Source organism: Lycium barbarum, chromosome 3 (genome assembly GCF_019175385.1).
Source record: "Lycium barbarum isolate Lr01 chromosome 3, ASM1917538v2, whole genome shotgun sequence".
Taxonomy (NCBI): Eukaryota; Viridiplantae; Streptophyta; class Magnoliopsida; order Solanales; family Solanaceae; genus Lycium; species Lycium barbarum.
In genome coordinates, this window is record NC_083339.1 from 92,839,868 (window position 1) to 92,856,518 (window position 16,651).

At 36.9% G+C, this 16,651-nt stretch overlaps 1 protein-coding gene across 1 annotated transcript; it reads right to left on the reverse strand.

Annotated features, from left to right (window-relative positions):
• Positions 1-1,462: 1,462 nt before the first annotated feature.
• LOC132631615 (ubiquitin carboxyl-terminal hydrolase 2) lies at positions 1,463-12,232 on the reverse strand. Its single transcript, XM_060347243.1, has 6 exons — positions 12,050-12,232; positions 11,598-11,641; positions 4,324-4,370; positions 2,842-2,888; positions 2,609-2,711; positions 1,463-2,520 (listed from the first exon to the last, which is right to left on the reverse strand). The coding sequence occupies exons 2-6, from the start codon at positions 11,626-11,628 to the stop codon at positions 1,744-1,746; spliced, it is 1,005 nt and encodes a 334-aa protein (XP_060203226.1). The 5' UTR covers positions 11,629-11,641; positions 12,050-12,232; the 3' UTR covers positions 1,463-1,743.
• Positions 12,233-16,651: the final 4,419 nt, after the last annotated feature.

The window sequence follows — 16,651 nt, forward strand, 5'->3', positions numbered from 1 at the left end:
GTTTTGGCATTTAGGCACTGTGCTACTACTACTTAATATTCAAAGCATATCTGTTTTTCCCGTGGGCCTCATTCTCATCATAATAGTTCTATGCTAGAACAAGTACCTAAGACCACCTTGCCTGACAACTTAGTAGAAACCATTCAAAAGCCAATATTCAGGTTAACGTCCTGTCGAGATGTACTTGTTCTGTGTGTATATATTACTACTATATATATATATATATATAAAAGGGAGAACCAAAGGACTTTTGTAGTCCTCATAAAAAAAATTCATAAAATATCAAACTTTTCAATTAATTATTTTTAGGTGTTGACTTATTTTTTTTAAATCAAAATTTACGTTTTGTTCTTATGGTCTACTTTTCAAAAGCTGTCGAACATCGTATCTTATTTACATTATTTATTTATTTTAATTTCTATTCGGAGCCAGGTACCCGTATTGGAGTTCGACTAATCAGGATTAGCGTCGAGTAGGCCCAATCGGGGGAAGCACTCCCTATTCAGGATTTTTTCATACTCAGACTCGAACCCGAGACTCGTGGTTAAGGGAAGAGCAACCTCATCCGCTGCATTTTATTTTTCCTGTTGCTTTCTTCTATCAATCTTATCTATAAACCTAAAAAATAATCATTTCTTAGCTAGATATTCTTGGTTCTTTTTGCTCTCTCGTTTTCTCCTTTTTCATTTGTTGCTTATTATAGATTTTTACATGTAAGCATTTCTTTTACTTTATATTTGTATTATGAAATTTGAGAATTTCTGAAAATTATTTTACTTATGTATACATTTCTTTTACTTTATATTTATACTTTAATGAGCTCTTTAGTTTAAAAAGATTTGTACTAAAATGATTTTGAGATGGTTTTAAAAATTATTAAATGATGCCATATACTGTTAAAATTGAAGACAATGATATCAATCAAGATCGGGTTATCTTAAAAATCTCTTATTTAGTTAACTAAAATTAATTTTTTAAACACAAAATGAGTTTGACCAGGTCGAAATTAGAGTGTCAGCTACCGATTTTATCGAATTCGGTAACGCTTTAGTTCAAATTTTGTATTTATTTTAAAAGTTCATTGAATGTGTATAGATTATTAATTTAAAACTAAATAACTTAAAAAATTAGAATTCAGAACTCATAAACTTCAAATTATGGCTCCGCATCTGATTTGAGGTAAATAATTTCATCAAACTAAAGGTTAAGATATTAAAGAAATGAAATGAATGTTTTGCTTTTTATTTATCGAAAATATACTTACATGAAATTATTACTAACATAAATTATATTTCTTTAATTAAAATATTTACTTTTATATCTTGAGTTTGGACCCGGAGTTAGCACGGGCCTCGTGAAACTAGTATATATATATATATGTATATATATATATATATATATATATATATATATATAAGCAATACTAAAGAAAACCACACAACAGTAAATAAATAAACAACAGTTGTCAAATCCACTCTATTTCTAGAACTCATCTACTGGAACACCAAATAGTATTTCGTTCAGCAAGAACGAAAAGTTTAAATTAGTGCTCAAACTTGGCCTGGAGAGCATGTAGCTCTCGAACAGGCACATAAACACAATTAAAACCACAAATGACACAGTAAATTGAGAAAGAGACCATTAGAAAAATGTAAGAGATGTCAATCCTGAGGTTAACTTAAAACCAGTCATAAGAACTTCACCAAAATACGACATTGTCTAGCCAGTGAAAAGAGTACAATTTCACCTAGGATTGGTGGTTTTCTGTTTGGCCTTCTCTATAAGAGGTCTCAGCTGCTTCTTTTCAGCTAGGATTTTCAAAAAGTTGAACAGAAAGGGTATGTAGTTGTGCTTCCGACGGATATTTTCAGTTTTCCATTTCTTGAACTTCTCCTCCTCCCTCAATATCTTATCACTAACAGCTTCAATGCAAGAATTTACTTCTGCTAAGGATTTATTTAGGGACTCCACTTGGTTGCTATCAACCATTCTCTCCGACTGGGATGCAGCCAGCTGCTGCAGAATACGCTCCCTCTTCTTCTGAAGCTCCTTCAGCTCTGCAGTATACACCTCTTTCCTGTTTTTTACTAAAGCCATCAGATTGAATCTTATTTCACTCTGCGAATACCTCTCAATACGTTCCTGAATTACTGGTTGCACCATGCGCAACCACTCGATATCACCTTGCCCACCAGAGCATGGCCCAAGACTGATTGGTCCCTCCTTCAATCCATCGAGCTCATACAACACACCGTCCACAGGTATATAGCTAATAAAATGGTATACATCATCATCTTTTCCAGCAGCTTTCTGCTCCTCAGGCACAAATGGCTCAGGTCTAGCAAAACTATTATGGGCTGTACGAATCGCTTCACTGTTGTTGATAGCTAAACCTTTAAGCTCCGGCGGGAAATTCTTTGTGAATTCTTTTAGTGCTGACAGTTCTGGGCCAACATCAACATCTGAACTGTTCAGGAGAATTGAAAGGATTGCTTGGGTAGCACAGGCATTGTTTATCACCTGTATCACATCATCAAGAAAGTTACATGTCATAGTATTACACAACTCCTAGAAGTTCAACCACATATATCATGTAAAGGCATTTGACCTGACTCGCAAAGAATAAGTTTGGGTTTGGGTCCTTGATCACAAGGCGATCATCTTTTTCACCAGGACGCCATTTGAAAAGGAATATCAAGCCATACACGGGCCTGTAAGAAATCAGAAGATTAATTATTATTTCCTTTACAAAAAAACTGGAGACAAGCAAGCTTCAAGCCTCTGAGAATAAATTGTCCGCCCAACCATATAACTAATGCTCAAGTGGCAGTCTTTATTCACCTAAGACTGTTGAGCTCATCAAGATCCAAGGAATACAACTCTTCAACCTGTTTCAACATGGGATAGCATGAGAAGATAAAAAGTTAAGCATCCAAAAGAAAGTAGCTAACCAACAATTTTAACAGAACACCGTTTCCCACTCCCCACCTTTTCCTTTGCTTTGTCTCATAAGACAACATAGCTTATCCAGCTTCAACTGTAAGGGCAGAAAAACCCCAAAAGAAAGTAGCTAACCAACAATTTTAACAGAACACCGTTTCCCACTCCCCACCTTTTCCTTTGCTTTGTCTCATAAGACAACATAGCTTATCCAGCTTCAACTGTAAGGGCAGAAAAACCCCTTCATATAGAAATGAGATAACCACAAAGATGTTGAAAGAGTTGTAAAAAGATAGGGGAAATGACGGGCAATTTAACCAAGGCTCTTCCAGTCAAGACTGATTTTTAAATTTTCTATTATTAGCATTTTTTGATATTCAATATATAACAGAACCAAAGGTTGCGCAAAAATGATTAAGTACCACTGCAGAACACTATCCCCTTCCATAGTTTGCCCATTTTAGCTTCAAACCTGGTATGCCATGAAATGGAATAAATCCTATCTAATCTCCAGTAATATAAAATCATTTATAATAATTAGTACACTGCTATTATCAGGAGCCCCCGACAGGGAATAGGATCTGCACGTAATCCCAGCTAGTGACTATGATTGAAGGGTTGCTCAATTGGATTGGAATGGTTGTTCTTCATGCTCCAACACCCTCTAGGAACCACAGACCACATTTTCAATTCAATATATGTTCAAGTTGAACTCTTTAGACTTTATATATATCAATAAAATTCATCCAAACTTTAGATAAAATCGCCAGTATGTCATTTGCTTGCCCTTGCTTTCCATTTCCTTTCCTCAGCAATAGGTGTATTCTCTTGTAGTTTTTAAAGCTGCAAAATAATAGTATAGGACTACGTACTAGATAGTGGAGGAGAGCTATGATAAAACCACTATGAAGGAAAAAAACCAAGGACCGCTCCACCTTTTTTTCTCTCACATTTCCTAGCTTATATATTTTTTCCCTTCTGCTAAGGTCTAACATAAGGTACTCCACATTCAACAGAGAGAATGGTCGCTCGAAATCCCGAAACCTAACAAAGATACAAGCCAAGCATTTGCTTCGCAACAAAATACGATGATAGCAAAGATGAAAACTCCATTGAGTTGCATTACATGCATCTGGCATGTAACGAGTAAATACAGAGTTCAAGTCCATAATTGCATGTACAAAAGAAATATGCACTGAGATATGATCATCAAATTTCTGGGAAAAAGAAAAGAACAAAAATCTCCAAAAAGCATGTTCTCGTTCCGCAGTGGTATACTTGAAATGTTCCAAATAAAAACTAAGAGATTAAACCACCTAAAATTGAAGAAAACAATTCATAATAAAAATGAAGCTCATCATTTCAGAGTAAACTGAAAAATACCTGTACACCTTTTACTTGCATCTGCTGCATAAGTTCGGTAAAAACCCCTGCAGGCAAGCAATGTCAGTACCTTTCATATTCAAGGGTTTTACCAAGTGAAATGCAACAGGAAGATCATCAGAAAAGCTTATCAAAGCGGCTAAAATTTAGAGCTTAGGTAGATTCAGAACCCCAAATTTAGTAGCCGTCATAAAGAAAATAAAGATGAAGAAGAATGTTACATTGGATTGTTTCCACTCGTATTGAACACTACAGGAAACTGGTCTCCTTCTCCCCCACCGCCAAAACCCACACCCAAGAATTCTTATTTTTGGGGATAAAAATGGTGTCTGGACATAGTTTCTAGTCCTGTTAAGCAGCACAACAAACTAGTCTTTGAGTCACTCATGAATCTCAGCAACCCTTCCTCCCCGCCCCCCAAACCCTCCTTCATAGAAAAAGCAATATAAAAAAATAAAAATAATCACCAGATAGTCCCCAGACCCTCATCTGGCTTCGATGAAGGTTCATCTTAAGCAGCATATAGTGCATGCAGTAAATGGGTCGTTTGGTTGCTGGTTGTTGGTTAGAGTTATACAGGTACCAGTAATGCAGGGATTAGTTCTGTAGGAGTACGTAACTCGGGGATTAGTTATGAAAAGATTATATTGCATGTATTACTCTTTGGACGTTTGGTTTGTCGTATTAAAAATTAATATGCGTTATAAAAGTTTTAAAATAAAATGTTTGTTTACAACGCATGATAAAATGTTTGATCTTTAAAAATGAGGCAAGACCATGTAAATAGTTGGTACATGTAAGCACTGCAATCAAAGCCATAAATATAGGCTAAGTTACTCGAACTCTTCACTTTCGGTGCCGCACCCGTGTCGACACGACATGGGTATGGGTGTGGGTGTGGGTATGGGTGTGGGATCCGTACCCGATCTAGTCAACCGCTTTTGGGTACTTTGACCAAAATCAACGGAGAAATTCCGGACAGATCCAATGATTTTTATAATCAAAACAAAAGCTGAGATGGACTTAAAGAAAAAGGAATAACTTGTATATTGAAATTTCTATGTTACTCCTTTTCCTTTTATCTCCTTCCGGGATTCTCCGCTTGATCAATATTTTCTCCTCATGTTTTCCACATAATATCTCATAATTTAGGTTTTATAGTTCTATTTTTAGATATTTCAATTATTTTTAGCCGAATCCCCGCACCCGTATCCATACCTGGATCCGTATCCCCGAATCTTAGAATTTAGATCATGAAGGATCCGACCTCTAGATCCGCACCCGTATCGGACACCCGCACCCGAGTCCGAGTAACTTAGAATATAGGTGTGGAGTGATAGAGGGTAAATTTGTCATTACAGCCGCTTTATCCATGTATTAGTATTCATCTTCTACACGCATAAAATAACACATAATTGACTCATAACTTATACCTGTTTTATTTATGTGGGATTGTAAAGTGATAACCAAACAATGTTCTTGGTATGCTGAATTTTATACAAAGCACCTAAAATGCTACCAAACATTGGATTAACTATGCTAGTTTTAATACACAAATAACTCTCTTCCTACCCAGCAACCAAACGAACCCTAAGGCTTTAGCTACTGCAACTAAAGACGTGTCGTGATAAAAAATTTCGGTCGGAACAAGACTGTTGGCAATAGAAGATTAGCCACACAGATGATGTTAAACAATTTATAAGGAAGATTAACCTCTATAGAATTACTTTTTATTCAGTCCAGGCAAGTGAAATAAAATTGTAGTATGTATCAATATGAAGAGGAGGAACAAGTTCTTTGCCCATTTCCTCTGCCTATGGGAAGAGAAAAATATATGAAATGAGAGCCACAACTCAAATACTCAGCACGGTGTTTAACACAATCACCTCAACATACACAGACAAAATGCCATAAATATTCTAGGGCTCGCACCCAAAAAGGGTCCCAAAACAAACTAATGTCCACAAACGGGTTGTACCTGTTTTTTTAGTCCATAAGAAGGCAGTTAGCTGATTAAACCAACGACCTATGCTAAAAGTTCAACGGACTCGGCTAATGGAAGTTACAGTCCCGTTAACAGCAGGTCAGTAAAAAAATCAACGACCTGAGTTTAGTTTCTTATACAGGTTGCTCACTTTTTCAATGATCCAATTAATCACAATATCTTGTCAAATTAAAAAAAAAAAATACTTGTAACAAACAATATTTTAGTCATGCTTGCTACATGTTTCTTCTTGGTTATGCATTTAGTTTAATGATACCATGTTGTGGGCAATAACAATGCCTTGTTGAGTTGTGCACGAAAAGGAATTCCAAAGAAAAAGATGCAATGCAGAGAAGCAGTATGTTTCAGGAATTAATTTACATTACAATCTCTAGTATGGCATCTTGTATCTATGACATGTATCTCAAGCGAAACTGCTTTTTTTAAAAAGGTAGTTCGTTCCGTATTTGTATTTGACGATACACCTTTAGGGGTGTCAGTAGATATACTAGCGGATCCAGAATCTGAACGCTGAGTTCTGAGTCGAGAAAGTGGGCTTTGAAATGTAAACCGAATTGTAATTATTATTTTTTTTTCTTTGCACGTATATATATATGGGATTTGGGTTTTATCGAACTCGCAAACCCATTGTTAAATCTGCCACTGTTACGGTTATAAAAGGAAAACTCATAGTTAGAAGATTTAGATTTTTTTGGGGTTGTAATCCTCTTCGGAGGGATGCCGAAGATCGGAAGCTAATTTTTCACTTACCTAAGATCCATATTGATTCCTGTAAGTTAAGAAACTATTGGTCTATTCTTGTTATATTGTTAATCTAAATTCCAATTATTAGACCATGAGTAACTCTGTACATAATTGTGCACTATTACTCGTTACTATTTCCATCTTCTTCATGGTTAGCAATGTTTCGGGGTTGAGATCCTAATATTTTCATGATTTTGTTATCATGTTTTTTCCTCTAAATTGGCAAATGTGTTTATTATCTTGCTTGTCTCTCTTTTCAGAAAATCAACCTTGATCCCACAAGGTATATTATACATAGAATATATGCTACATAAAGAGAAAACATCAAAGAGGAGCCGTAGACGAAGGGAAGCTAGCAAGCGAGAAGAGGAAGAATCAAGCACAAGATTCAATGTAAGTTTTTTTTTGCAAGTCGTTTGTATAAGAAAATAAAACGCAAGCAGTTGATAATTTTTAGCGACCGGCTATTAACTGGGCAGTAACTTCCATTAGCTGGGTCCATTAAACTTTTAGCACAAGTCGTTGATTTAATCTGCAAACTGCCTACTTATGGACTAAAAAAAAGATAGACCACATTTGTAGACATTACTCATTAGTCTTTTAGGAACCATTTTGGGCGTGAGCTCGAAATTTATCTCATAAAGGATTTGACCAAAGTGGACATTACACACTACATACAAATGTACTTAACATTTCTTCTCATAAAACATAGTCAAACTTCCAACAATAAAAATAAGGGATATTCTTGTGGGAAAAGATTGTATCAAATGGATAAGCTTGCAGTCTTCTATGGCTTCTGGATATAGAGAATTGGACCTTACATGATTTTCGAAGTCAGCTGGTTATACTCTTAGAAACAACTGAAGTCATGTTGGCAATAAGATGGAGGAATGGGGTGAAATTTTTTCCCACTTCAAAGGACCAGGAAATGGATCAATCCAGAAAAATGGTACAAGACATCAAGGTTAAAGGTTTACATTTTCCCGTGAACTTGGTTTACTTGATAAAAAGGTGAGCAAAATGATGACTACTCGGTGAAAGAACAACTTCATCTTCATCTTTCAGTGACTATGTGAATGTAATGCGGGTGAGTACAGATCTGTTAACTAGCAACTGAAACAGGGTTAGGAAAGGGATCTCACAGACATGCCTAGGGGTTGCAATGACTCAGTGGATTTATTATCTTGATATCTTCACATCAACAAGAGAACCTAACAACCGTATCACTCCACTTTTTTTAGAATGATATCATACCACTTTTAGCACTCCTAATTCTACAGGAAAGAGATCTCTGAGTGTCTCTGCCCAAACCCCCATGCCTGGGGCTTTAACAACTGGGTTTTAACTTTTATCATACATCACCAAGAAAATATAACTGTTGAAAGACATAATTAAATAAATAAAAGTGTGCTCTCTGAAACAACTTAAGGTTTTACATGAGATGGTCGCACACTTCAATATGCTATCACAGCAGGTAGAGGTTCTAGGTTCGAGTCTCACCACCACCCATTATAAAATAAAAAAATTCACGTGCTTGGTCCATGAAAAATGACCAAACCACACATGAAGGGGGCATGTTGATAGACGTAATTAAATAAAAAAGTGTGCTCCTTCTAACAACTTGAGCGTTTAGATGAGATAGTCGCACCCTTCAACAATAACCATATCAATCCACTTAGAGCAATCCAAAATTCAACTTAATTTTCTTTTCCCCAATTTCAAATAGCAATAGCTGATTTTGTTAGAAGAGGTCAACAATATCCATTATTACATTTGAAAGTGATAAATTTCATATATCCCAAGGACCACCAGTAAAACCATGCTATAAGTAAAGTTGAAAATCAGACGTCACACATGTTATCAAAAGAGAATAGGTATCCTTCAACAATGGGAGATACACCCGATCAATGAAACAATATGTCATCTAAACGTGCCAAATATGCTGCAGCTCAGTCAGCTACATGCACTAACTGACCAAAATTAGGCAAATACTTTTCAATGGCAGTATGACATCTGGATGATGAGGAGGTGGCAGAGGTGGTGTATAGGCTGGGGGTGGCCGGGGTGGTGTTCCGGGGGCGGTCAGGCTCATTGTTATGCTTTCCCGGGAGAGGCATCGGATGCAATCATTCCATGTATTCTCTCAATTTGTCATCGGGATGCTTCAATATTATTTGATCCACGTTCTACTTTCTTATGTGTCAACATATTTTGCATAGCACCTGGATATCTTATGTGGATCTCTTGATATTCTTGCTAGCGTATCTACGACTGTTGAGGATTGAGTAGTGGTGGATCGAGTCTATCAGTCCTGTGTGGTTTCTATTCTCGGGTATGACACCCAGGTTGATCTACTATTGCTTAACATGGTGGACTTCGATACAATAATGGGCATGGATTGGTTATCTCCCTATCACGCGATCTTGGATTGTCACGCCAAGACGGTTACCTTGGCCATGCTGGGAACTGAGTGGAGGGGGACACTTAGTCACTTCACGAGGAAGATAATATTTTCTATAAAGGCGCAACGGATGGTAGGAAAGGGGTGTTTGTCTTACTTGGTTATATTTGAGATATTAGCAAGGAGACTCCTACTCTTGATTCAGTGCAAGTAGTGAGGGGGTTTCCTGAGGTGTTTCTACCGATCTATCTGGAGTTCCGCCGAATCGTGACATAGATTTTGATGTTGACTTGGTTCCGTGCTCAACCTATTTCTATCCCACCATAAAGGATGGCAACAACGGAGTTGAAGGAGCAATTGTAAGATCTATTGAGTAAGGTTCATTAGACAAGTAGCCTGTTTGGGGACACTTAGTCACTTCACGAGGAAGATAATATTTTCTATAAAGGCGCAACGGATGGTAGGAAAGGGGTGTTTGTCTTACTTGGTTATATTTGAGATATTAGCAAGGAGACTCCTACTCTTGATTCAGTGCAAGTAGTGAGGGGGTTTCCTGAGGTGTTTCTACCGATCTATCTGGAGTTCCGCCGAATCGTGACATAGATTTTGATGTTGACTTGGTTCCGTGCTCAACCTATTTCTATCCCACCATAAAGGATGGCAACAACGGAGTTGAAGGAGCAATTGTAAGATCTATTGAGTAAGGTTCATTAGACAAGTAGCCTGTTTGCTTAGCCTCACTAGATGGATAAGTAGAGAGAGGAGAATTTCATATATCAGAACACACACACACAGCATCGTAAGTATTTTGTTGAAGATGCCCTGAAATACTTTTTCAGACCAACTTTTATGGTCCAATGCACAAAAGGCAATGCTTGAGAAGGAAAGAACAATAGCTACCCTTTTTCGGGATAAATGGAAAAAAGTTGTCTAGTACAACGAAACCTAAGTTACTCGGACTCTTCACTTTCGGTGCCGCACCCGTGTCGACACGACATGGGTATGGGTGTGGGTGTGGGATCCGTACCCGATCTAGTCAACCGCTTTTGGGTACTTTGACCAAAATCAACGGAGAAATTCCGGACAGATCCAATGATTTTTATAATCAAAACAAAAGCTGAGATGGACTTAAAGAAAATGGAATAACTTGTATATTGAAATTTCTATGTCACTCCTTTTCCTTTTATCTCCTTCCGGGATTCTCCGCTTGATCAATATTTTCTCCTCATGTTTTTCACATAATATCTCATAATTTAGGTTTTATAGTTCTATTTTTAGATATTTCAATTATTTTTAGTCGAATCCCCGCAGCCGTATCCATACCTAGATCTATATCCCCGAATCTTAGAATTTAGATCATGAAGGATCCGACCTCTAGATCTGCACCCGTATCGGACACCCGCACCCGAGTCCGAGTAACTTACGAAACAAAGGGAAGGATAACTTAGCGTTATTAGCTTTCTGTAAATTTGATAAAACTGTGAACATTTTACATATATCAGCAAAACCTAGCACATATTATTCTTTGAAAACGTTTTCAACCCTACAGCTAAATACAAAATGGAGATCAAAAGAAGTTTTCTTTTTGGAGGCCATGAGCTGTTGATGGTTTAATTGACAATCATAATGAAAACTTATAGTAGCTACTTTTCCAACAGCCAGGAAGGGCATCTACAGTTATCCTGCTGCAAGACCAGTGCAGCAATATTGAAATCTAAACCAATAAAAGAAGAATTACAAGCAGTTACTGGAACACAAAATAAATTCAGGAAAAGCTAAACATCATTAGGGCATAACTAACATTCCAGGCATAACACAATCATACGCTTAATACATGAGGATTGGAAGAAAAAAAATTGAAAGAAGACAATTCAAAGGGTGAAGTTATGTAGGATGATGCTGAAGCAACTAGAGCTGATACAAAGACTCCGCCTTAGTTTCTTTTATAGCACTGTCTCCCTGTTTGCATTAAAGCGAGCTAAATTTGTTCTATAATACAACACTCTAATCATCTCTATTAGCAGTAAAGACTCATTCCTCACAAGGATTATTCTTTCGATTCTCAACCTTATTGCCAAGCCTAACGAAAAATTAGGAGCCATGATACAAGGCAAATAGACTTACCGGGATCAGACTCGATAGTGCACCACGACATGATTGTTAATTACCTGATGCAAAGAGAAACAACAGAGAGCATTAATAAAAACGACATTTTGATCTTCACTAACTACAAAGAAACAATTATTTGTTAGTAGTACGCGTTTGGCCATAGAAACCAAATGCTTTTCACTTTATTTGGAATTTTTGAAGTTGGAGTTGCGTTTGATTATGAATATTTGGTTGTTTTACCGAAAGAGAAAAAGGTGAAAAAAGGATTTTAGGTGTTTTTCATTTTCATGCCCAAACGTTGGTTTTCAAATAAAATAAAAAACAATTCCGGAAAATTCTCATGGCCATCAGCACTCCTCCGCAAACAAACCCCAAAATTGAAACAACTAAAAGGTGCTTTAGTTCAAAGTGGAGAAAGAAGCTAATAATTGTGTGGTCTCAAACTCGAAAGCAGTAAGAGTCGGTACCACAAATTAAGAATTCGTCGGAATTGGATATTTGCTTGTGTTTAGTCTCTCTTTGCTCAGGCAGTGGCTGTTGTCGGTGATTTTCCTATAAGACAGACCCGAGATATTTTTGAGTTTTTTCACAAAAAAAGGTAGGGTTGCCAATGAACGGACCCGTTCGGACCTATATGGGAGTTTCCCACTTGGGCTTAAACCGGTTCTTATATCCAGTTGGGCTGGCGGTTATACCCGGAATTTTTAAATTTTTACAAGTTTATCTGTTTTAAATCAATTTCAGGTAATATGTGATGTTTGAAGGTTAGTGTACTCCGATAAATCAACTTTAAATCCATAATAATGCCTAAAGTTTAGATATTTGCATCCAAAATTTGACTTGCCAAACCCTAACTTCAAACAATTTAAAAGCAACCAAAACTTTTTTCATAAGGCACATGTGCCTAGAAGTTCAATCATTTTTTCATGAACATAAGGCACATATACCTTAAGTTCAGCCAATTTTTGTCTAAATTTCAAGTATTTTTGCATGAACTTTCTTCAATGATGACAGTCTCTCAGGACCAAGGGGGTTTGGCAAAATTAAAGCACATCTGGCTAGGGGTGGGCGTGGTATGGTATATACCGATTACCATATCGAAACTGAAATTTTTTATACCTCGGTTTCGGTATTATGATATTTGGTATGCATTTTAAAAAAAATTGGTATTCGGTATTTATGAAGAAAATACCGAAATACCGAATACCATACCGAAGTATATAATTACATATATAATTCATATATATCAGTATATATTATAATACTAACAAATATTTAAATTAGTATTAGTACAAAATTAATTGTTTAGACGTTTGAACTTTGACTACTCTTTCTTGATTGAAATGTTTTTGTTGTGTAATTGATTTACGAAGGGGATGGCTTGTAATTTCTTTTGAATTTTTCATATGTGAGGTGTTAGTATGATAGAATTAAGACGTTTCTTGAATAGGCGAAGTAATTCTCCATGATATGATTATATGTTCATCAAAGTCAAACAAACTTTGATTACCGATTTACCGTACCGTCAAATACCGAAACCGAACTTAAAAATACTGAACCATACCGAATTAATTTGGTATGGTAATTGTATAGTATTTTTAGAAATCGAAAACCGAAATTATTATACCAAAGTTTCAAATACCGTACCATGCCCACCCCTACCTCTGGCTTCACTATAATCATTGGCTCCGGAAGAACTTCCTTCTCCCGAGCTCCTATATCTTTTGAGAAGAAGGGATGTAGTTGGTACGGTGGTAATAGCCACCGGCTTCTTTGTTGAAGACTCACAAGATTTCTTCTTCTTCATCTTCTTGGTTGCAGCTTGGGTGATTCGTTGAGCGGAAGCCGCCGGATCCAAGACAGGGCCGTTCATAATGACCCTTGAACGAACAGTCCCTTTGAGTATGTCACGACCCAAATTACAGGCCGTGCGGGCACCTACCGTATTATTACCTAGTAGGCGAACCCTTACCAACCAACCCAATATTCAACACATTTTTATTAACAGTAATATAGATGATGATCACAATTTAAAAATAAGGATTCATAATGACCCTATTATTAATACAAGAAAACTGAAAAGCTCTCGGTGTTACACTTTGGAAATTTCGTGTCGCCTGTATTGTGAGTGAACTAACACAAGACTAAAGGGGACACGAAGCCCTATAAGGTTAAGAAGGATATTTGATAACTTTACGCATGTACTCCAAAGTTTCGGAATTAAACGAATCGGTGAAAGCGAGTTCGTTGAAGAAATTGGAGTTTGAGTTATGTTTTGGGAAGATTTCGTGGCATTGGAGTTATACAATTCTTAGCTTTTTGTTTGAGGAAAGGATATAGATTCCCTTGGATGGTTAATGAAGTTTTATACAAGTTCCAAGAAGGTTCCATAAGGATTGGAGGTCAAACGAGTCGAAAGGAACGCGATTTCGCGAAACCCGGAGATGTAAGGGCAATGTGCGGTCGCACATTGAGTGTGTTGAGCCGCACACTGGTCGCCAACTCCCCATTTGGGAGAGATCACTGCCCAACATCATTTTTAGGCAGAGGAATGACTGTGCGGCCGCACACTGACTGTGCAAGGCCGCATACTCATCGCAAAGTAGGGTCGGGGGTGATTTTGTCACCTTTTTATATGCCAAACGACCCAAACATCATTTCCAACTTTCCACACTTATTTCCCTACATTTCTAGAGGCTTCCTAAGAGTTCTTGAAGGTTCCCAATCACCCTCCACCTCTCCGTATAATCAAGAGAGAGAATCAAACATCAAAACCCAAAAGGAATCCATGGGAGGTAATTGTTCTTGCTTCTCTTCAAAGTTGTCGTAAGCTTGATCTTGAAAGGAGTTGGGGAAGGTGAAGTTCTTCCATAATAAGGTATGATATTCCTATTACTCGTATGCTTAAGTGATGTAAAGGTTTAGTAACTCTTATGGAGGATAAAATCTAAAGTAGAGAAGCCATAGAGGTTGAGGTGAAGAAGATGACTATGGATGAATTTGAAAAGAGGATTTTAGATGAATTGGAGATGCTATTGAATATAATTTCTTGATTTTGATATTATGGATGTTGTTAATGGTATTTGGGAGTTGTTTTTCCATATGGTGGAAGTTGATGAAATAGGGGAAATGTTGCCCAAATTTCGTTAGTTCGTTATTAGCACTAGTTTGAACTTAGAAGTGTTTTCAAGACTTAACTCTAGTATTAATTATCTTGAATGTAAATTTGCGAACTTAGAAGGAGAACGTTAAGTGAGTGAGAAGGCGTAAAGGTATGTTAAGGCCATTCCTTATTCATTTTTGGCATGATCCTATGTTATGGGCCAACAAGTGATTAAACGAGCTTCCATATTACTCTACTCTTAGAAGCACTAGGAGTGCTTCAGTCTTTGATGTTCCTATACCCCATATGATTGTTCCTTCTATTCATGGGTCTTGAGTGTTACACCTCGGAAATTTCCCCGTGAACGTACAGTGAATAGACTAATGAAGAATACGAGTATACGACGTTTTAATCAGAAGGGAATGACGTTTGACGACCCTAGGTAAGATTTCAAAGGCAATGGGAATAAGAGATAGGTTATGCTCCGCAATGACTAATTGTAGGTTCTGAAGACGTGAAAGTTGCAGATTTGCACTTCGGCCTAGTCGATCGTAAAATGAAATACGGACCGTAAAGTAGTTTACGAGCCGTAAACTGCCATGTCGTATTTCAACTTCCAAAACTTCAACTTTCTGTCAAATGCTTGAATGGTTAAATACGACTTGAAATACGGACCGTAAACTAAAATACGGCCCGTAAACTGAGTCGTAAACCACCATGTCCTCAGCCTGACTTTCTGGTTCTATTATGCTTAAATACGCCCGCAGAATACGGACCGTAAACTGGAATACGGACCGTAAACTGGGTTTACGACCACTGTGCACTTCAACTACTGTTCATTTCGGATCAGGTTTTAAGTCATTAAAAAGGAGACCCAAGCTCATTAATTCATTTCATTTCCACGTTACTTCTCTCTAGAAACCTCTAGAATATTCTCCACTCTTCATCTACAAGAAAACAAGGGAAATCAAAGATCAATATCAAGAATCCAAGTGAATCAAGTGTATGAAACTCATCAAAGTTCATCCAAGTTAAGAAATTTCAAGAGAAACAAACTAGGGTTTTGGTGCAAAAAGAGTAATACCACTCAAGGCTTGTTCCTACAACATCTAAGGTAAGTTTTATGGCATTTACATGTTATTTAGGGTATGGAAGAGTTGAAACACTTGGATTATAGAAGTATGTAAGAAATGGGTCATGAAAGTGTGAATAGTAGCACTGTTGAGTAAAGGTTTGAATTGAACCATGATCATTTATAAATTGTGATTATGAAAATGTTATGAATGACATTTAGAACATGGAATAAGTATCCTATGTGAGAAAATGCAACAATGAACCATGGCCATGATTATGGAGAAATTGAAGACAAATTGTGAAATACGAATATTGTAAATGAATGATGAGTGTTGTCTATCATATTGAGAATGTTGTTATGGACGTTTGAGAGTTGATATAGAATATGGGAAGAGTTGCATAAACGAAAGGAAAAGTTGTCCAATTTTCTCTAGCGTTAGTAAGCTGTTTTTTTATAATCGCTAGCTAATGTCGATACAAATTCTCTTGAAGGTAGAACGTACGCACTAAAGGAGAACAAGCAAGTGATAGATTAGTAAACGACAAAGGTATGTGAGGCTAGTCCTTTCTTTCTAATGGCATGAATCCTATAGCATGACTCTCTTTCCTCTTCATGAGTTCCTATATTCTAGAAAGCTAAAAACCTACGTCTATGAATAACTATATAAGATAAGAGACATGTTATGAGCCCTATAATGATGGCGATGAGTTAAAGTATAAGGATTCTAAAATGTATGATATGATGATCCTATAATGATAATGATGTTATTTATTGCTCACACTCACCTTATATGTTAGTTCCTTCAAGGTGAGGCAGAATGTCGAAGAATGTTCCATAATGAAATCGGGGGATCACGACCTTACGTCACCCCGATAAAGTGTAGTTGTTCTT